At 44.1% G+C, this 21,288-nt stretch overlaps 4 protein-coding genes across 13 annotated transcripts in view; 2 read left to right on the plus strand and 2 right to left on the minus strand.

Annotated features, from left to right (window-relative positions):
* ncdn (neurochondrin) overlaps positions 1-21,288 on the minus strand; it is a 327,405-nt gene that overhangs the window by 63,856 nt on the left and 242,261 nt on the right. The window lies entirely within an intron of this gene.
* meaf6 (MYST/Esa1-associated factor 6) lies at positions 6,386-10,581 on the minus strand. Of its 4 annotated transcripts, none has more exons than XM_076011286.1 (9): positions 10,466-10,581; positions 9,892-9,948; positions 9,153-9,268; positions 8,972-9,059; positions 8,806-8,851; positions 8,537-8,729; positions 7,838-7,867; positions 6,923-6,956; positions 6,386-6,820 (listed from the first exon to the last, which is right to left on the minus strand). In XM_076011286.1, the coding sequence occupies exons 1-9, from the start codon at positions 10,466-10,468 to the stop codon at positions 6,806-6,808; spliced, it is 582 nt and encodes a 193-aa protein (XP_075867401.1). In that variant the 5' UTR covers positions 10,469-10,581; the 3' UTR covers positions 6,386-6,805. The 4 variants fall into 4 exon arrangements, with proteins under 4 accessions (XP_075867401.1, XP_075867400.1, XP_075867398.1 ...); XM_076011285.1 differs by having other exon boundaries at positions 9,892-9,996; positions 10,466-10,484; XM_076011283.1 differs by lacking the exon at positions 10,466-10,581 and adding an exon at positions 10,156-10,206 and having other exon boundaries at positions 9,892-9,996.
* On the plus strand, positions 9,990-12,497 carry stpg1 (sperm-tail PG-rich repeat containing 1). 2 transcript variants are annotated; one of them, XM_076011281.1, is made up of 8 exons: positions 9,990-10,220; positions 10,398-10,522; positions 10,603-10,704; positions 10,929-11,108; positions 11,194-11,305; positions 11,384-11,561; positions 11,627-11,817; positions 12,311-12,497. In XM_076011281.1, exons 1-8 carry the CDS (start codon positions 10,190-10,192, stop codon positions 12,382-12,384), a joined length of 993 nt encoding a protein of 330 aa, XP_075867396.1. In that variant the 5' UTR covers positions 9,990-10,189; the 3' UTR covers positions 12,385-12,497. The 2 variants fall into 2 exon arrangements, with proteins under 2 accessions (XP_075867396.1, XP_075867397.1); XM_076011282.1 differs by having other exon boundaries at positions 11,633-11,817.
* Positions 17,289-21,288, plus strand: part of LOC142877194 (uncharacterized) — a 33,880-nt gene continuing 29,880 nt past the window's right edge. For 5 of the 6 annotated variants that reach the window (XM_076011611.1, XM_076011613.1, XM_076011614.1 and 2 more), the window contains exon 1: positions 17,289-17,670. In XM_076011611.1, the coding sequence (XP_075867726.1) occupies positions 17,613-17,670 (58 nt within the window). In that variant the 5' untranslated portion in view covers positions 17,289-17,612. The remainder of the gene's footprint in view (positions 17,671-21,288) is intronic. The other variant, XM_076011615.1, reaches the window with a different exon arrangement.

Genomic DNA, 21,288 nt, shown 5'->3' on the forward strand with positions numbered 1-21,288 from the left:
CTGTGAGTGTAACTTTCCAGCCAGACTTCATTGCGTGTAGCGGGTGGTGATGTGGAGCAGTGCGAATGGGACTCTGGGTGAGTCACGGCCTGACATGTAACCTGGGCCTCCTCCAGTCTGAGGCGGACGCAGCAGACCGGAGTGAAGTAATGTCACCGGGAGAAAAAAATGTGCAGTATGTCTCCAAACCTGTGTTAGCGCTCTGTCATTATGACTCACAGACAGAGGTGTGGAAGTGGAGGCCGCAGGAATGTAAGGAGGGTAAAATGTACGACACCTACGGGAACGCTAAAGGGCTTAATTAAACTTTTACAGCAATAGTACATGTGGATTAAGTGTACATATAAAATTGTCAAGCTGGCACTTTTATGGGTCTTTATACTTAGGATACAGGGGTTGTGAAAAGGCTTTAAGGACGGCCAGATTCTGATGTTTAGCAGCTTTGGTTTGGGAGATTTTTGTATTAAGATTAAAATTATCCAATGGCGTTATCAGGGTATGTCTACCTAAAGCCTGATTGGTGAGGCCACGGTCCTTTAGCTTCTTCCGCCATGGCCCTGTGAATTGAGTCGCTGCAGCTGATTGGCGCAGCAGCCTGCGCACCTGTTGCAGCCCTGCAGCAATCAGAGGAAAAGCCACGAACCAGACCACCCCGTTGCTTTGTTTTCCTATTATTACTACTATTGTTTTGCTGCCATTGTGCTTTTCCCGAGGAATTTCTGAAAGCAAGAGGCTTTTCTGTACCTTGTAGAGCCACTGTGTCAAGGTCAGGTACCACTTCCTCTTGTTTTCTTGAGCTTGTTTCTTGTGAGAAACATCAGCTTCTGGGTGTGCTGCCCCTGTGTTTTGGTCCCTTGGACTTTTCAATGTACTTAGAAAAGTACATTGAAAAGTCTAATTTTGTTTTGATAAAACAAAATTTTCGTTTTGATAAAACGAAAATGGGTCCAAAACAACATACGTACAAGTATCTGAAAAAAAAAAATAGTGTAAGCGAGTAGAAACATTAAATCCTATTCCTTGCAAACCCACACTGCATTGCTTGCTGGAAATGAAATGTACAATGTTGTCAAGTCGTAAAATAGTGCAGAAGTAATCAATAGCAAGCAGCACTGCAAGCTAACATTTTAAGTTTTTCTATTTGAATTTCTTCATGTTGAGCATTTTCAAGCCAATTCTATGATTTAACACCAGAAGTGACTGATGTTTTATTGACTTCACAGCTCCCATTTAGCCCTTTTTATGCCATTTTCAGATAACCTTCCCTACTAACTAACCAATGACCAATGAGTGCAATGACCTAGCTGAGTAAGTTACATACCTGATGGAATATGCTATTCACTGCTCATTCTGTAATTCTTGGATATGAGAACATTTAATTCCACAATTAAATCTATAATTAAATGTGTATGTTAAATATAGAACTAATGCCAGGATGACGTTTAGAGCTAGTTGAGCAGAGAGTACAAGGCTAGATTCATTAGCCAATAGCCACGTTAAAATAGATATTTTCACACACAGCACTCCAAGGGGAACGACACTGTCCATGGACATTTGGTCATCATTGTATGGGCATAATGTTTGTTACCCGTTGGTTAATTGTGGACTGTAAAGGTTCAACAATATTTCTTGTTTTAAGAAGTTGACAGGTTTTGTTTAAGTTATTTATTGTTCTGTTTATTTTGTGACTGATTTTTAAACATTGTTTGCGAATGTGCAAAAGCAAAGTTTAACGTAAGCAAAATTACATATCTTGATTGTGGGGTTGTACTGCTGTTGTGATTGGTTGGGAACTGTGGGAACACGTGGTTAGGCGGGGCAGGCGGAAGTGAGAGAAAGCGACAGAGGAGGAAGAAAAAAACGTGTGGGAGACGAAGAAAAAGCGGACTGGAGAGAAGAGAGGTGGAAGCTGTCTTAGAAACTGTCGGGAAAGTTAAGCGTAAAGTCCAGAAACGTTTTTTATGTGTCAGATAGCTTATTAACGGTTATTGTAGGTAGGAAGTAATTACTGGCAATATATATACATATATGTGTGTGTATGTATATATATATATATGTATATATATATATATATATACAAATATATATATGTATATATATATGTATATATACATATATATTTTATATATATATTTTACGACGTCGTCAAACTTGACCATCTATACATCCTCCCTGTGGAACAACACTGGGTCTTCAATGTACTTACACACCACCTTGGGTCTACCGCTGTCTGATGATGTATTCCAGGCTGTTGATGATGCGTGTGTCCGACCCCCTGGCCAGGTTCCATGCCTTGCAGATCCAGTGGTTGTCCTCCCCTCTCGGTTTCCTCCGCTGGTAGTTGCTGATGAACTGCGGCAGCTCCGTCTGCAGGTTGAAGGTCTCCGGCAGCCAATCAGGCCACCGCTGACCCTGTGAGCCACGCTCGCCAAGCAGTACTTGACCTTGAGCAGGCTCTCGCAGGGGAACTGGTTGAGCATCACGTGAGGTCGCTCCTCACTCAGTTTCCAGTCCTGCTGCAGAATGAGTCGCGTAAAGAGGCTAACATATCCGCGGGACCCATACTGGGTCACATGTACACCACGGATGAGGTCACCACCATCCACAATTCAGAGCCAGAGTCGACTTTGGTGACTCGCCATTACCTAAGGAGTGGAAGGAGAGACTCCGTACAAAGCTCGCACAACGTGCGGGTGTATTGTCCTTGCACGAATGGGATGTCGGTTTAGCCAACAGTGTAGAGCACAGTATCAGACTGGCTGATGAGCGACCTTTCTGCGAGCGGTCCCGGCATCTTCCCCAGCTGACATTGATGATGTTAAGACGGCACATTCAAGAGCTGATAGCGGCAGGCATCATCAAAGAGTCCCGAAGCTCCAAAGCATCACCTATCGTGATTGCCCGAAAGAAGAATGGGAAAGTGAGAATGTGCATCGACTACCGCACCCTGAACAGTCGTACCATCCCAGGTCAATACACAACACCTCGTATCGATGATGCACCCGACTGTCTGTCAGGAAGCCAGTGGTTCAGCGTACTGGACTACTACCAGATAAGATAAGAAAGATAAGAAAAAGACAGCCTTTCTCTGCCCATTGGGGTTCCACCAATTCGAAAGGACGCCACAAGATTTAACTGGAGCCCCAGTTACGTTCCAACGACTTATGGAGAAAACTGTGGGTGACATGAATCTCCTGGAAGTACTTGTTTACCTGGACGTTTTGATCGTTTTTGGAAGGACCTTAGAGGAACACGAAGAGAGGCTCCTTAAAAGTACTTGACAGACTGAAGGAAGAAGGGCTGAAGATCTCACTAGATAAGTGTGGTGCTAGTGGTCACTGACCACTTTACCCGCCACGCACAAGCCTACCCAACCAAGGAGCAGAAGGCGCTCAAAGTCGCAAAAGTGCTCATGTGGGAGACGAAGAAAAAGCAGACCGGTGAGAAGAGAGGTGGAAGCTATCCTAGAAACTGTCGGGAAAGATTAGTGTAAAGTTATGTCATGGTGTCAGCCCGATAGCTTATTAACGGTTATTGTAGGTAGGAAGACATTACTGGTAACTCGCTGGTGTGAAGTTTTTTTTTGGTTACACAGCGCAGAGTTAGTTGGCCCGTGTGTGTTGCTAGCACAGCTCGACACGTGGCTGGACTGAAGACCTCGGCTACCAGAAGGAAGCGGCTTAGGTGTCAATCTCTGGCTGGCTGCATTCATATTTTCACATCAGGGTGCATTGCGAACAGTTTCGTCAATGCAATTTGACCAGGAACTGCAACAGTAAGACCAACAGGAGGAACAGAAAATTCAAAGAAGCAGAGAGGCTCTTCAGCAAGTCTTCTGTCACATCAGTTGCAGTAAGTCCACTATCACTCTATGGACCCTTTATGCAATTTAAAAATAATAATAATAATAATACTAGCTGAAGGACTTTCCAACCAAGTGAGTCGTGCCGTGGGATCTCAAACACTTGAATCAGGCAACAGAGTGCTGGTGGAGAACTTCGGACTTTAAAGTAAACACAAGCTCCAAAGCCGATGGAAAGACATTCCTCATGTGGTCGTGAGTCAGATGCCCAACTTACCTGTCTACAGAGTCAAACCAGAGGATGGAAGAGATGGTCTGAGAACATTACACCAAGATCATCTCTTACCCATTGGACAACTCTTGAGAATGCCAAGAGAAGAAAGTGACCACAGACAACCACCAAAGCTACAAACAAGAAACGACACAAGAGAGAAGCAACACACAAAGCAGTCTCACCCCACCATGGAAGAGAACGAGAATGAGGAGGACCTCCCAGACTCATCTACAGAATCTGAGTATGTGAGACCAACCCGAAGATCCTACCAAACTTACCTCACTGATATACTGGACAAGCGAGCTGTACGTGACCAAGCAGTTGTCCCATCGGAGGAAGACGACCTTCGGGTGTTCGAACTGAAGATACCATTGATGAAGACCAAAGTGATGAAGAAATGGATAATGGCCCTGAAGACGAGGCAGCTCAAGAGTCACCGTTGTGGTGGCAAAAATGAGATGTAGATGAGGGTTGAGCTACTAGTGATGATCAGGGAACTAGTTCTTCCAGAAAACCAGTAGCAGCAAGACCGAAGAGAATAGCAAAGCGAGTCGTAAGACTTACTAATGATGAGCCAGGGAAAGCCAGCGATCATCCTGTAACTACACAGCAGAGTCACAATGACAATTGGTCATAGTTAATGCACCACACATAGAATATACCTTCAAATGTTCTGGAACCCTAGCGGTTATTATTTTAGGTGAATGAGGGCATTCACACATTCAGTAGGGGGAGGGCGTAACCTGTTGGTTAATTGTGGATTGTAAAGGTTCAACAATATTTCTTGTTTGAAGAAGTTGAAAGGTTTAAGTTATTTATTGTTCTGTTTATTTTTATTTATTTATTTATTTTTTACTGATTTTTGAGTATTGTTTGTGGATGTGCAAATGCAAAGTTTAATGTGGGGAAAAATGCATATCTTGATTGTGTGGTGGCACTGCTGTTGTGATTTGGCTTCAGCTGGCAAAGAGAGACGCTCGTCCGACATCCACTGCCACCAAGCCGCAAGCAGCAGGGGGCACCCACGCAGGATCTCCGACACTGCTGCTGGGATACTGGTGCTCCCAGGAGGAGTGAAGAGGGGGTGTGGACGGCCACGCTGTATCCTTACAAAACAGACCTGCAACTGGGGGTTTATTTTCTTTTCTTTATTTCAGTTTATACCGGCTTAGATAGAAAAAGTAGTGACTGTGAATTTGAAGTTTTGTTTTTATTTGATGCAAAATCTGATGTATAGCGATCCAGAAGGGCTATTGGTTTGTTGACAGAAAACAGCCATCTTTATTGTCATTTTTATTCAAATATCTATTTCATGTTGAGGTCTGATTGTAATTATTATTGATAATACACTGTTTATTTTTTATACTCAAGTGTTTGTGTATCACTCAAAGGTTGCGTGAGCTGAAAGGGGAGATACATATGGGGTACGTCATTTAACAGTATACTGTGGGTGTTGCACATGTGCATTACATTTAGTGACACGCAAGAAGTGAAGCTAATGAGCTTCAACAATTGAGAACCAACATTTACCACCAAGAACTCTGGAGCGTTGTCCTCAATAGAGCCGGGCATAGAAAGCACTGCATGTTTTTACTGCATTCACAATGGGACCCAACACTATTTTGTAAGTGCAGTCAGACTGCGGCGGAGTGGTGGAAATGACTGCACTTCTCAAACAGAAGTAGCATTTATCTTTGTCCCACAATTATGATGCCCTAATGAGTCTTTTCCATTTAAAAATGTTCCGTTTTCATTTGTTGTGATTGTGTTCTAATTTTAAGTTTTAAAAACATGACTCAATTTTGAGGAACAGGAGCTTTGAGTTCAGCATTAAAATTGTGCACTTTGTCACCATCTGGTGGAGATTCTGAGGGACTGCATGCTGACTCCTAAGTTGTTTCTTTGGCCCGTTACCATGACATTTGTCGACTACGTGTATCTTGAAGAATCATCTTGCCCTGTGTTTTACCAGCTCAGCTTTTTCAAGCAACAACCAGACGATGCTGTCTATCTTGTGATCTGAGATGTCTATTTAGAGGGAGTATTTTTGTAACACAAACTGTCAGAAAAGAATGTACATATTTCCAGTAAGAGCTGGGTAAACAATGATAATTAGCTCCTTTGACATTCAACTCTTTCAGGCCATGTGTGGGAACTGTAACCAACGACTGCTCTTAAAATTCACTGGAATCCATCTTCCAACGAAGACGAAACCACAAAACCTAAATCACAACAGAATTGTTTTATTGTCGTTATGGAGTGAAAACACTGCCTTTGATAACTGGATGTGAGAGATTTAAAAAGAAGCATTTCGTTTTTCAGAATTTTATTTTTTGAAAAACAAACCATGTAGTAAAAATGGGATTTTGAAGTTGTTTGATAATGTGGCTTAAAAAAATGCAAAGAAAAAAAGTCTTACAATGAGAAACACTGAAATTAACTACACAATAAATACAATCTTTTTCAATACTATACAAGATGGTGTGTTACTGAGAGGGAGTGGGGGACTCAAAGTAACATGCAACATCAGATTTTTTTTTCTCTATTGATTTGGGTTAAAACCTTAACCATGAGTGAGGGTGGGCGGGGTTGTGGGAATGTTTCAAGCAATGACACAAAACTCGTACAGGCGGAAAATATGACACTTTGGAGACATAAAAGGCATAAAAAGTCTGAGATAATGTGTTTCTCTTAACGTATCCTTGTGTGCCCAGCTTTTCCAGTTCTGCTCAGGCTGAATAATCCTGCAAGAGATAAATACTATTAATTGCAGAGAAAACAAATGAAATGAGCAAATCTTGAATAACTGTTTTCCCCAGATACTTTGCATGAAACTCTAAACTTACAGCTCTTGGTTTTTTGTTGACCTTCATGTCAAACCTGCGACAAAAACAAAAAGGTTTCAATTAGACCTCTAAGCACTACGCTGTTTTTTTTCTCAATGGAAATTCTGTAAACAGCGCCGTGCAACTACTGTCCGAACAAAACCATAACAAGCAGGCTAAATGATAATGTTCTGCTCTGTGCACAAACACGAAGCAAACCCAGCGTCTGACAAGACAAGCAACTGTTTAATGATCATTTTAAATAGCTGGAACTGTGGAAGCACACCTGAAATGAGTCTGGGGCGGGGGGGAACAAAACAAAAATATGGCAGGCAGACGTTTTTAGATTCAGATGCTTGTAAGATAGCGGATGTTGTGCTGGGCATGCACTGTGATGAGCGACTAGCAGGCTGATGCTCTACAATCAGGCTGAGAGCAGGAGAGACAGTGGCAAGTTGAGTTTTCCAAACCCAGAATGGCGACAACAGGTCCACAACAAGTTTAAATTCACTGATTAGCTGTACTTCCAATTCCTGATTGGCCCTTCAATATGCCCCTCTATTGTCCACGCCCACCCCCTTTTTTTCCCCCAAAGTTGCATTGAAATTTCCACCTGGGCTCTTTAATAAATGTGGTTTTTGGATTTACGCACAGTTCCAATCGACAGGTTGCCAGAAATTGCAGCTAATTATCTACAGCCATGATGCACAGAAGTCACTTAGAAATGACTCGACACTTGTGTATTTTGGAGGAAATGTTGAGTTCTATCATATCGTGCATAATCACAGAGGCCTTCATAAACTGTACTTTTGTCTCACTAATCAGGCGACTTGCACTGCAATTCTGGGTAAAGAAAACTCGATGCTGAAGATGAAGATTTTTTTTGCAGCAAGCAGACTCCACGAGAGCAGAAAGGGGAAAAAAAATCTGACTTACTCAAAGTCATAATCAAACATGGCAGAAGGACTGAGCGTGAGGGAGGGTGAGGGATGGGAGAGGAGGGAGTCAGCATTATGAGGAAGGGACAAAGCGGCAGCTGTTAGTTCACCAACCTGAATCTACAACCTCACTACAGTTACACAACAGTGCAGTCCGAACATTAGACAGAGAGAAGCACCGCTTCACTGTGAGTGTGTTAGCTGCAGCGTGGGCCGCTGTGTTAATGCGTGGCAGAAGGAACAGGCCACAGTGTTAGATTTGACATAGCCATGTGTGACAGACCTCTCGAAAAAAACAAAAAAAATCACATTTGTAAGTAGATCCCTTTCCCCAAAAGACTGAAGCAGAAAATGCACAATTACTCAGTGAAACACTGGCATTTCAAAAATTGAACTTACTTCACGAAAGCTTCCCATTAGGAGTTTTCAAAAAAAAAACTAAATTTCAATTCACATTCTTTGCTTTATTGAGTTGTTTTTTTTTAAGGGTGAACGCACAAAAGTTTTCATTCATTTTAAGTTTAGGGGTTTCACTTTTTCTTTTCGAGCAGCATTCTCTCCAATTTCCTGAAAACCAGAACATACTAATTTGTCATCATAAGTTTTCATATTTCCAACCCAATGACACTGCAACCGAACAGGGAACAAATGGAGGAGGAGAATAAACAACACGCTGACGCAGGTGTGTCTTATGTACCTGTGTCTGTTCTTGTTCTTCCTCTTTTTGTGGCTCCCGTGATGGCTGCCTGAGGAGGAAGAGGAGGCCGCCTTCTGAGGCTTCAGGTCCTGCAGCGTTGAGTCCACGTCCTCCGTGTCCTCCTGGCTTGGCTCGTTCTCCTGATTCTGCAGATCTGGAGAGGCGTCGCTTTCTGTTCCGCTGCCTGCTTCACCTGGAAACCCCAAACAACAGCTCAGCATCGGAAAGAATCCACGACTGTGAACGCGTTCGCTCGAGAATCAACGTACGTTTTTCGTTCATGTGATCTGGGATCCCACCGAGCGCACACACTGCCTGAAAATCAGTCAAAGTGGTCAGCAACAATTTATTATTATTATTATTATTATTATTATTATTATTATTATTATTAATAATAAATTGCATAAAGGGTCCATACAATGATAGTGGACTTACTGCAACTGATGTGACGGAAGACTTGCTGAAGAGCCTCTCTGCTTCTTTGAATTTTCTGTTCCTCCTGTCGGTCTTACTGTTGGAGTTCCTGGTCAAATTGCATTGACGAAACTGTTAGCAATGCACCCTTATGTGAAAATATGAACGCAGCCAGCCAGAGATTGACACCTAAGCCGCTTACTTCTGGTTGGTGAGGTATCGATCCCATCCTCTGATGATGTTGCCATACATCTGAGTGTCTTCGAGGTAGCTGCCTTCGAATGCATAGATTTGCCTTTCCAAGTTTACCAGCGTCTCCTAAAAGTATGTAGAACACGTCATCAAAACGGGACAAGGCACAGGATAGGAGTGCCTAACTACTGCTTTCAATACACATCCTGGGAGCACATCCTGTCCTGAAAGTCAGAGAAAACTGTACCCGAATAGGCGACACTTTGTGCGTTATGTACTTTGATTTGACCCCTGTATTAAAAATGTGTGTTGTCACACCCTTTCCTCAACACCTGAAGAAAAAGGGGCGGCAGCCTGCCGCACCGTTGCTAAGAGTATGCTAACTAGCCGGCAAAGAGTTTCGACCAAAACAATGGTGTGGCGATATCCGTGGTCGCATGTATTCACAGCGACGCTAAAAGGCGAATTTGGTTATTGGAGATTTGAAACGGCCCAATGATTGTTAGTCAATAAGCAGCAGCGTTGTTCTAGCGAAGAACTGTCACCAGTGCAGTTAGCAGGACCTGGCGGTAACCTACAGCGCCAGGCAACAACCGGCGTTAGCAACTGCTAGCGTTAGCTTAGCGAGGCCTCGGCTAGCAGAATACAGACACGAAAAAAATATTGTTCAGAATTATTTGGCTTTGTAAGTGTTCAAGCACTATGCGTAAATTTCACTTTTGCACCAAAGTGCCATAAGATGTACTCACCGCGAGTTCTTGTTTCCTCTTCACCAGCTCGGCCAGCTCCCGGCGGGTGTCCGGGATCTGTGGCGGGGTGGTTTTAGCGTGCATCGCCATGATGGATGTAGCGACCTAACCTCGGAACAAAACACAGGCGCTGCGGCTGGTATGTAGCGCCTGATAAGCAACGACTCTACCGCGAGGTGGCGCTAAAATACAATAGTCGAGAAACTGTTTTCACGTCACCATGGAAACAGGAAGCACGAGCTGAAGGACGTCAGAGTTACTCACTTTGAAGGTATCGTCCTGAAAATTAAGCTGTGCCATGGGCCACTTTTACCGAGGAACACATAAAAGTGAGTGTAAATAATAATAATAATAATAATAATAATAATAATAATAATAATAATAATAATAATAATAATAATAATAATAATAATAATAATAATAATAACATACTAGTATATGGAGTGAAGAATAATGGCGTGTCATTGTGTGTGTGTGTGTGTGTGTGTGTGTGTGTGTGTTTACAGAACAAATCCCATATTATTCAGTTGCATCTTCTATCCCAACAAAGTACCAAAGACTGGTGATTACAAACCATGAACCGGTTGGGTTTTCCACTCAGTCCAAGAAGTTCACCTCACAACTCTTGCTGGTGGGGAACCTTTATTTAAAAATTAATATTCAGTAGAACAGAGGAGAAACATGACTGATCAATCACGTGTCTTATTCCAGAATGAGACTCCAGGACCGGGCAGTTATGACTGTATCACCAGTACTGAGCTTCAAAGTCCGTCTTTTTCAACGAAAGGAACTACCGGCTTTGTTCCTTCCAAGGTCAGAGCGCTTGGCACTGACTTCAGATCAGCAGTATCTCAAAAACAATCAAAACCTCTTAGAAGCAAAGCATCAATTCAGCGTTCACATTGTGTGTGAATCTTGTGGTATTGATTTGTCAGAATGACGTATGTATTTCACAGTGGCATAAAAAATCATTTCTACTTGTCATCACTCATTTTGCTTTTAATTTGGCACATTTCCTGCCATGTCCTATCTGGCAGGCTCCCAGAGCTTCCAGTTACCCACAGAGAGGAGTTCCTGGTCCGAATGTGTACAACCTGCAGAGGTCCTTTACCGACAAGTGTGACTTCAGTGTCGGAGCCTCCAGGGTGTTCAGGCTGCCTGTGGGAGTGCAGCTAGATAGTCCGAAGCACATCACTCCAGCCCCCAATCAGTATGATGTATGCATCTCGAAGCTGCTTTTATTGCCTCTCCTTCCAACTCCAAATGCTGACAGTTAGACTTGTGTTTTGTCTGTGCGGACAGGTCTGTTACAGCAATCGCAGTGCGTGGAGGTTCTCCTCAGTGGGCACGTCAGCTTTCCTTTCCAAAACTGGACGCAACTCCTTTCATGGAGACAGCAGTCTGCCGTCGCCGTGTAAGTTTCAACCTTATAACTCCCTTTTTTATTGTTTTTTTTTTTGTGATCCTCACCTTGTTTTAACTTGCGCTGAAGGCCACTATAACGTCAACAACAACAACAACAACAACGTCCGGTGCGTCTCCAAGGCAGTCGTGTCCCCGTTCAGATCCAAGACTGAGAGAATCCCGGCTCCTGTGGACCAGCACGTACCAGGTCCAGGAGCCTACAGTCCCCATCTGGCCCCGGCACCGGTAAAACGGACCATTCTACAGTGAGTCAACATTTTATGGCTATGAATTTTTGATATACACCTTTTTCAATCAGCTGTGTTTCCAGGAAGAGATATTTTCCAACGATGTCAGCCCCACCCCTGAGCATCCCGAAGAACCCACCCTTGCCAGGACCCGGGCAGTACGACATTGGGGTTGATAAGAGCCTGCACAAATACTCAATGCCCAGCGCAGCTTTTGCATCTAAAACTGCACGAATACCTCAAAGCTCTCTGGTTGATACAGGTCCAGGTCCAGGTAAAGAACTGTAAACATGTTTAAAGCATTTTTGTCATCATGTTCTTAAATCTTTATTATAAACAGGTACTTTAATTTTTCTTGTTAAAAGGAATGTGTCTTGAAATGAATGGATTCTAGTCCAGCTGCTGTTGAATATGAATGTGGTAAATGTGGAAGAAATGCTGACTCTGGTGTATGTAAATGAGCCAGGAAAAGCGGCCTTGTGTAAAAAATTAATAACAGCATCAAATTATTTCCTGTCCCCACCTTTTTTCAACACTCTATCTGCAAATGCACTCTTCATCTCATTGGGATGAGTATCTAAAGACTTCTTTGCTGTAAACACATTTCTTTAGTCAGCAGCTCACCCCTGAAAATATGCTAAGCTTTATTTTAGATGCAGGGGAGAAAACATAATGATGTCACTTTTAAAACAAGCGATAAGTTAATCTTGGGCCATTTTAATCTTCTTCTATAACTGGCGTGTAAAGCTTTCTGCTCCCTTCTTCAGGTTTCTATAATCCACAAACTCTGCCAAAGCAGTCCTTCATCTGTAACGACTCTGGACTCTGGATCCCTGTATGATGCTTTCAAAGAAGAGAGCACAGTATTGGATTATCCGGATCAATACGCTCAGTGCACATGGCTCTCTGTATTTGTGAGATACGCTGGATCAATTTTTGACGAAATAAAAGTCAAATTTTTGCATACAAGTGGTCTCAGTGTTTTTCAACAGGGGCCGACCCAGTGAGTTTTCTGTTTGTTTGGACTAAGAATCAATCAGTATTGGTCTATAGTGGTGACACGAGGACACTGACGCACGTGTAAAGCTACTCTGCGCGCGCGTGTGTGCGTGTGTGTGTGTGTGTGTGTGTGCGTGTGTATTTAATGTATGTATTTTTTTCTGGGGCTCACCACCCTGATGCTCTGAGCTGGAGATGAGAGAGCAGTCGGTGTTCCTGCTGTTCCCAACAGCTGCTGTCCGGTCCAGTCGGTGGTTCAGCGCGCTAACAGCTGAGAGCTTGAGATGACACCAGCGAGCCAACTGCTCCAGGGCAGGCGAGGCAGGGGTGGAGTGTGACTCTGTATGTGAGCAATGTGACTGACCGGGCATGAGGCAGGGCCTGTGTGCAACCCAGAAGACAAATGGATACATTCGTCCTCCCTTTAGGCTGCTACACTGAATTTCAGGCTCTGTCAGATTTAAAGCTGGCAGGTTGATGTCATTAAAAATACAGAAAACTTAAAACAGCCTGAAGAGTAAATATGTGTTGCAACTTTGTAGTAGATTCATAGATCGATTTAGCTGCAGATGAGAAGAAGATTTTTCTATCGGGAGATTTTGGATAAAAAGCACAGTGTTGGCGTGTTGGAGTTGTATATTTACATTAATCAGAAATAAGACTAAAAAATGTTGTATCTGCTTTTAATGGCAAAAAACTAGCTCTTGACCTTGGCTTGTTAGCTCAATCCATCCATCCATTTTCTGCATCCGCTTCCTCCTGCACTCAGGGTAGCGGGTCTGCTGGAGCCCAGCTGTCTTGGGACGAAGGCAGGGTCACACCCTGGACAAGTCGAGCAGTTCATCGCAGGACCACTTGCTAACTAAAATCACGTTTCATTTGATTTCAAAAGTGGCTCCTTCACAAACTTCACTACAGAGAACTGGATCATTCCAAAGGCAGTCCATGAAATGCAACTCCGAACACAGGCCTTAATGTCGAGGTGGTTCAGCATTCAGGCTTGTCTCCATCCGCAGAGACAAAAGGATGCACCACGGTCCGAGCCAGTTGCTCGGAAGGAAGCCAGTCTGAATTTTTCTCTTTTTTTGCAGCTCTGCGCTCGCCAGCAGCACCAGCAACTGCAGACATGCTTGACTCCCACACCGAAGCAGCTGTGGTTATATTCAGACTCTGACTTCAGCGCCGTGCTCTCCAAATATGTGGTGTTACCCTGTTAAAAAAACACCCGACCGTCGCGTCGTCGAGGTTTCTGCCATGAAAGAGACACTTTATGACTTTCTCAGGCAGAAAAACAAACGTGCTTTCCCCCTCTGGTCGAACGCTCGGGGAGGATCCGGACCGATGTTGTGAGTCTAACTGCGGGGGTTTTTATCTTAAGAGGCCTTTTGAAGTGCCTTTGTGGCGGCGTGTGGGAGGGGAAATTATCCAGATGCCTCTGCAAGCAGTCACACGCGGCCACTCGCCGTCAAAGGACGCCTTATTGAGAAAACTCTGTGGCGTGCACGGGAAAGGTTCAACCAAGACTCTTTGAACATCCAAACCTTGTGTGTTCAGCGCTCTGAGCGAGTATTTCGGTTTAGCCATGCGGCGGAGGTTCTTCGCCGCTTCAAAGTGAAGAGCTCTTCATGCCAACCTGGGCCTCATTGTCTGGCGCTCTGGCAGGACATCAGTGGGCCGCAGGCAGGGTTTGTTCTGCTGTAGCTTCAGCGGCAGCCTGGGTCACAATATATGAGCAATCTGTGAGCAAAACATAGATGGAAAAGAGATTGATATTTGGAGGTATGTGTGCCAACCTACACGGAGACGTTAATACGTCGGGGTCAACGAGGGCGACGCACTTATGTCACCAACCTCTGTTGTTACTGTTTGGAAAGGGGAGGCAGGTCATTGGAAGAATCTTGATGCTTGACTTGGCAAACTTTCTGTTGAAAGCAGTTTAGTCCGGTCGTATTCCAACTGGAAGGCAGATCTGCAGAGCTTTGAAACGGCTGCAAAACAACAACAAAAGTGTAATCAGGTTGTTGAACATCAACTAGCTGTGAGGATTTATTTATCCCCACGTGTTGTCCATGCATTGTCGTGGTTAACAGGCTAAACCAGGCATGGGCAAACTACAGGCCGGGGGCCATATGCTTGTTAAGCTTTTTAATCCGGCCCGCCAAACTTGAAAAATGATATTAATAAGTCATAAGCTATTACTCATCAATTTCTTTCAGTGTTTTAAGAGTCATTTCAAGAAAGAGCTTGATACTGTGGGGCTTCAAACACACATACAGTAGTGTGTTGCAACTTTGCATTAGTTCATTTTTAATACACATTAAAGCTCCATGACATGTTTTCTACATATACCTCAAACATATTTTTTTCCTCGTATGAGGTGGCTCACCAAAACACTCCATCCATCTGCTCCTGCTCCTGCTCCAGCCCCTCTGTCAAGTTTTAGAACCCATTGTGGCCCACCAGTCAAAAGTGTGCCCAGCCCTGTCTTAAACACTGAAATGTTCCCCAACATCGTGTGTGTTTCCAGTCATTGGCTGCAGAACTTTCGTCAACTCTGATTGCAGCTGACGTCTGATGCAACAGGGCCCCTGCACCGAACGAGGCCAGCTGAGCTGAATGAGGTCATTTATTTGTTTTGCTGTTATCACCTGGAAAACACGAGCTGCCCCCACCGCACCTTGCCGAACACATGACGTGCAGCGGGAGCAAGTTTTCCCCGTGATGGGTTTTCGTTCGACTCTCCCTGACTAAGCCACAAGATGAATGTGATGGTCAATGCAAGTGGATGCGCAGAGACCTCCCCAGCGCAGAATCGCCAAGTCTTTACCGTCCTCACCGAGCTGAGTGGATCATGCATATTTCATCACTGGTATAAGGCTGACACAGGCCTGCATTTGGCCTTTTATCATCTAGCAACTCTGCAAAGTTCAGTTTAATGAGCGAACCTGCACCGTAGAGTCCCATAATGCTTGCTTGAACTACTTTGCATCCCATATTTTTTTCTGAACAAATAGGCGCATTTCTGAAGGAAATTCCGAGAGTGGAAAAAATATCACATGATGTGTCATGTATAAATTATTAAAATAATGTTTTATGTAAATGACCAAAAATGGCCAGAGCGTGACTCCGGTCAGCCTATATATAAAGTATTTCTTTAAAAAATGAATGACACGCCTCTGCAGCCCTGCAGCAGCGACAGGGAGCTTTTCATCCGAGATTTCTGACTAAGACTATAATTTTGCTGATGAAGACCACAAGATGCAACTTCATTGCTTTTCCTGTTGTCTTTGGTGAACAACAAAGATCCTCTTGGGAGACTAATGCTCTGCTGCAGGGACGAATCCTACAGTGCTAGATGGGATCATTTAGTTCGTTAGTCAACTTTTCCAATCGTCATGTTTTCTCTGTTTGAGTCATACACATGTTTACACGTTATTATCAGCAGCCATCATATGTGGACTCTAAAGCACAACAAGAACAAAGCGCTAATTCAGCACTCATTGGGCTGTGATTGAACTCAGAGGTGGTTTTATGACCTGTACTGGCAGGTCATCTCATTCCAGACAGAAGTGCTGTTCTGCTTGCTGAGAGAAAAAAAAAGAGAGAAAATTATCTGATGGAGCAAACCATTCACCAAACCGCAGGACGCCGATGTCTTGAAGTGTAACTGGGACAGACAATAGAGAGCTACAATGAAGTTAAAACGCGTCATTTGCGTTTTTCCGACCTCTCCTGTCGACGCGATCGAACGCTGACGTGTACTGCGGCTCTGCCGTCACCAACAGTTGGTACCGTCCAGTCAGCCAGCATGCGGTTTTTCGCTGTGATCAGCGTCGAAGGGAGTAAAGAAACCTGAGCCGGAAATCAGAAAAATGACCTTCAGAGTAAAACGTCTTGATTTAAAGCTTGTTTGTGTGTTTACGTTAGTTGTCTCTTGTTCTGTATGAAGTGATATAATTGTCGACAATTGCTTTATCGTGACTAACTAATCATGAGTAACAACTTAACTGTGAAAAAACATGAATACAAACACAGATGAAGACTGCCTTTTTGTTGTTGTTTCTGTGTATTGTGATCTGGCAAAACATAATTTGTTTCATTGTCAAAATGACTCTCCATGCAAAAAGAATGCAATTTGATCCGCAGGTTGGCCAACCTTACAACGGATTATTATTTTACTTTTATTAAAGCCATTTATTGCCGTCTCAATGTGGAATGAAGATTCATTTGAGTTGCCTTTACTGGAGGCATTGTGTATCCACCATCCATCTATTGATCTGAGGTATGGTACTATTACTATACCTACTACAATACCTGTTACTGAAACAAATACAATAAGTAACACATATGTTACTTATTGTTGGACCTTGTACTAAGGTGTGCACTTTGCCCTCAAAATTTTATTTTTATTTTTTTAATGTTTATATTCATCGTCTACAGTTTTATAAAGTAAAATGTTATTGCTGTGCATGTGCATCATGTGCATGCACTGTGTTTTGTGCTGCCAACTTGGCTTGGTTGCTCTTGAAAAAGAGTTTTCTCAACTATTCTTTATTCATCTAACTTTATTTTAAAGATGTGAGGTCTATCTGGATGCCAACAAGCTGAGATACAATGGAGTGGAAAATATCTTGGCTCCTGTGAGATTGAGGCTGCAAGGTACTCGACACCTATTTGTTTTATCCTGAAACTACAAACCGGAAACGCCTCCCTGTTCTGTGTAACTTGACTCCAGTTCTGCGGCTCACTGGACTTATTGAAGCCGTTTTCATACCCGCACTGTAGATTTTCCCCCCCGTAGACTTAACTGGAGCGGACTGGTTGAATTTATAATAAGATATTTACAACCAAAACTACCATTATTTTTTTTTGTTTTTTATTTTATTTTTTTTAACAACGCACAATCAATCCGTCTTTCGTCGGATTTGAAGTATCTCGATATATTCCTGTTGGATTTTAACAAGGGCGTGTTTGGGCAGTTGTGTACCGGGAGTTTGGTCTCCTGTACTTGGGCGACTCTGAGGAATGACAGCAACTGGAACGGGACTGGAATCGGCCTGATCGGAAACGATGGATTATAAGGAGCTGGGACGTAACTTGGAGGAGAAGCTGACACTATCGGATAAATGTGAGTAGGCAGCAGGGGGGGATAAGAAGTGTGTGGGTGGCGGGGTGGAAATGGGTCGTGGAAAACTCAAGTTTAAGGTGGCGGCAGGGCGTTGGTGGTTATAAATTGTGTGGTTATCTGGCGTGTTTTTCTGGGTTAATTACGCCGTTGAGAATGTTGACGCCAGCCTTGCTTGCTTTTGTGAGGAGAACCTTAAACGCAACAGCTGCGGCAACCTAATTAGCTGATTTACGCCTTCAGATTTTTTTTTTCGTTTTTTCTTTTTTCTTTTTTTTCTTTTTTTTTTTAAGAGGGGGATAATACGTCCAGTCCTGGCAACCCTTTCGTCCGCACCAAAACACCGGGTTGACTGCATCTCCAAACAGGCGGGTCCTAGCCGGCAGCCGTGGGCTCCATTAACCGAACACGTCAGTGGTGCACGGCATAAAAAAAATAAGGGGGGGAATATGCTCCCACTCACTCACACGCACGCACGCACGCACGCACGCAACCGGGCAAACTGGTGCAGCTGTAAGAGCCTCTACAGCGTTCGTGCAGGACAGCTGCTCTGGTTTTCTGTGTGTGTGTGTGTGTGTGTGTGTGTGTGTGTGTGTGTGTGTGTGTGTGTGTGTGTGTGTGTGTGTGTGCTCGAGAGCACTACGGCAGTGCACACGCAGGACGGCTGCTGCAGAGATTCAAACATCTTTCACGACCCCCCCCCCCCACCCCCCCAGTCTCGCCGACTGGTGCGTCAAGTCCAACATGAACCAGGTGATTCCAAAAACGAAGAAACGCATAAGTGATGTTGCAGAGCTTCCTGCTGCTGCACCTCCACCTGCACCCCCAGCCCCACCTCCATCCCCATCCACCATCACGCACCTCCCCACGACCTGTGCCTGCTGCTAGAAGGTGACACTGTCCGCTGGCCGGCCCTCCCCCCACCTCTGCTACTGGATGTGAATGGATGGATGGATGAAGGGAGGAGAGAAATGCCCGCTGCAAGGTTGCCGTGTCTTGGTGGAGTACCTCAGGAGTAAAATATCCATCCGCCTGTCTCACCATCGCAGTGTTTTGACACAGCGCAGTCCCATCTTCCCATCTTTAATAACTATCTCTGTGTTAAGATTCTTTTCTTCTGCTGTATTTAAACCCATGGGCAAATAATAAATGTAAAAATAAAATCACAATAAACCAATGAAGTCATAATGATATCCTTCAATGAACGTCCTGTTCTGATTGACGCGCCAAAATACCAGCAGAGCATTCCGAGATTTGTAGTATTAGCGGTGCATGTGCTGTATAATACTGGTGGACCGGCTCTAGCAGTGATTTGTATTGCCTTGTGGGCCATATATAATGACACTGCGGGACAACTTTGGCCCACGGGCCAGAGTTTGACTCCAATGGTCTCTACAGTATAGCAATGTTTTCATTCCTGTTGACCAGTGACCCCAAAAAGCTTGATGCATGTCTTTAGATTTTATGCGTCAATCATTTTTCAGATTGATTCTCAATCGGAATGAAGTCGTGATTATCAGCCGGACATCATTGCATTTTTTCTTTAGAAATACACCGCAGGCTCCCGAGCCAAGCGCTCCCATTGATAAACAATCTGGAATGGGGAAAGAAAATGATAATAATAATAATGATGGTAGACAACAGTAAGCGGGTTTTGGTTGAAAGGCTTTTACACAAGAGCTTGCAGGCTCGACCGACGCGTGACGTCAGCAGGAATGCTCGGCGGCTGGCGGGGCGTTAGACAAACACCAACATTCTTTCACTCTGACTCCTTTCTGAGAGCGGCCAGGCTCGTTCTTGTAGAAAAAAGGGGCCGAAAGAAAGACAGGAAGAGCTGTTTGCGGTCTGTTTGTTTGTTATTTCTTCCCTGCAGCCCCGCCGAGCTGTAAGCGGTGTGTGGGCTCGTAATCCCGTATCGCAGCAAGCGATACAACCGGCGTCTGAGGTTGAGGGACCTTCAGGGTTTTTATCCTTAATGCATTATGACCGTTGAAAGCAAATCCCCCCGGCACGCACGCGGGCACATCAGCGTGCACACTTAGGCCGCCCCACTCACACACCCCGACCTGAGGCAGGTCAGCTGGTCGGTGGGATTGCGCTCGCTCAAGCCGAGCCCATTGCTTTGTTTAAGACAAGATAAGATTTATCCCAGGGGTGTCAAACTCAAATACACAGTGGGGCCAAGATTTAAAACCTGGACAAATTTGCGGGCCAACATTGGTATTTATTGAAAAAAATCTTCCTCCAGATATAACAGTGAACCTTTTCATATGGACCCAAACGAGTTTTGCGTCAATACAGAAAATGGAGCAAAGCAACGCTTAATACTATACAATGAATAGCTCCATAATAAATAACTCCATATTGCACACATGCAAAATCATATTTCAAAGTAAAATACACATCAAAATAAGTAAAATGTAAATCCAAATCTTATGCCTCTTTTTTAGTTACAGCCTTCTGATTCAAATTCCACAGTAATCTTTTTTCCATGGGTACAGTACAGTACATGTGCTGAATGATACTGGTGGGCCAGGTCTGGTAGTTGTTTAATATTGCCTTGCGGACCAAATATAATTGCACTGTTGGCCAAATTTGGCCCGCGGGCCAGAGTTTGACTGTGCTTTATCCCAAAAGGTGACAAAAATTGTTCTTTTGACAGGGCCCACAAACACATTCATATAAATCCCATCAGGACACACTGACACTAAAAAAAACAAAAACAAATTTAAACAAAAAAACAACAACAACAACATTAAAACAGACATGGCTAGTGCATGCAAGGGACCTGTTAAAAAGCAGCAGCTGGTAGAAGGGGTTGTTTAAAAGTGCAGTGTTTATTCCAGGGTGTTCAGGATGGTTACGGCAGATGGAATTAAAGAGTTTCAGAGTTGGGGAAAAGAAGAGGCTGCGTGTGAGTGAACAGTTGAGCAGCAGCAGCAACAGTAGCAGCAGTAGATTCATCTTCCACAAGTCAAACCAGGGCCTTAGTGAAAAATTCTTTGTTTTCGGCCTGGAACAATCCTCCCTTTGTGTTCGCAGAGTCATTGCACTTGTTTTCCGAAGGAGTTTTCAACCCTTCCTCCTGCTGCTGTCTGCAGAGTCATCAAGTCGAGGCGGGGCTGCTGAACGCTCCTCGGTGGAGATCGTCATGAGATGTGGACTCCCTTTGCACCCTCTCTCCACCGGGCCACGCTGACGTTATGCTCTTGGCGCGTGTTCAACATCACAGCCGGGGCCTGGGAATGTAGATTACGGCCCAGAAACCACCTTCCACTCTTATTACCAAGCCTTCACCGCCGTAAATAAAGGAGTCTCTTTTTGCTCTCGACCGCGAGTTGCAACAGACTGCGATGCTCCTCCGCAATTAAAAGAGGTGTGACGAGCGATGCTCGGGCGTCGGGGTCTGGCGTGTTGTTGTTTTATGTGCGGTTTGTAGCTGTGCAAACAATGGAAGAATCTAGAGGGGCGACAACAATAATCCAGCGCCTCTGTCACGGCTAGTTCCTCACCCAGCACTTAGCATTTAGCTGAACTTTTCCAGGGTTCAAAAAGGTTTGTGTCACTCGAGTAAAGTCCTGTTCTGCTAATTTTTCTTCATTAGCCAACAATCTCTGGTTT

Source organism: Nelusetta ayraudi, unplaced genomic scaffold, assembly GCF_046127955.1.
Source record: "Nelusetta ayraudi isolate G7.1 ecotype Tasmania unplaced genomic scaffold, CSIRO-AGI_Nayr_v1 ptg000135l, whole genome shotgun sequence".
NCBI classification, from domain to species: Eukaryota; Metazoa; Chordata; class Actinopteri; order Tetraodontiformes; family Monacanthidae; genus Nelusetta; species Nelusetta ayraudi.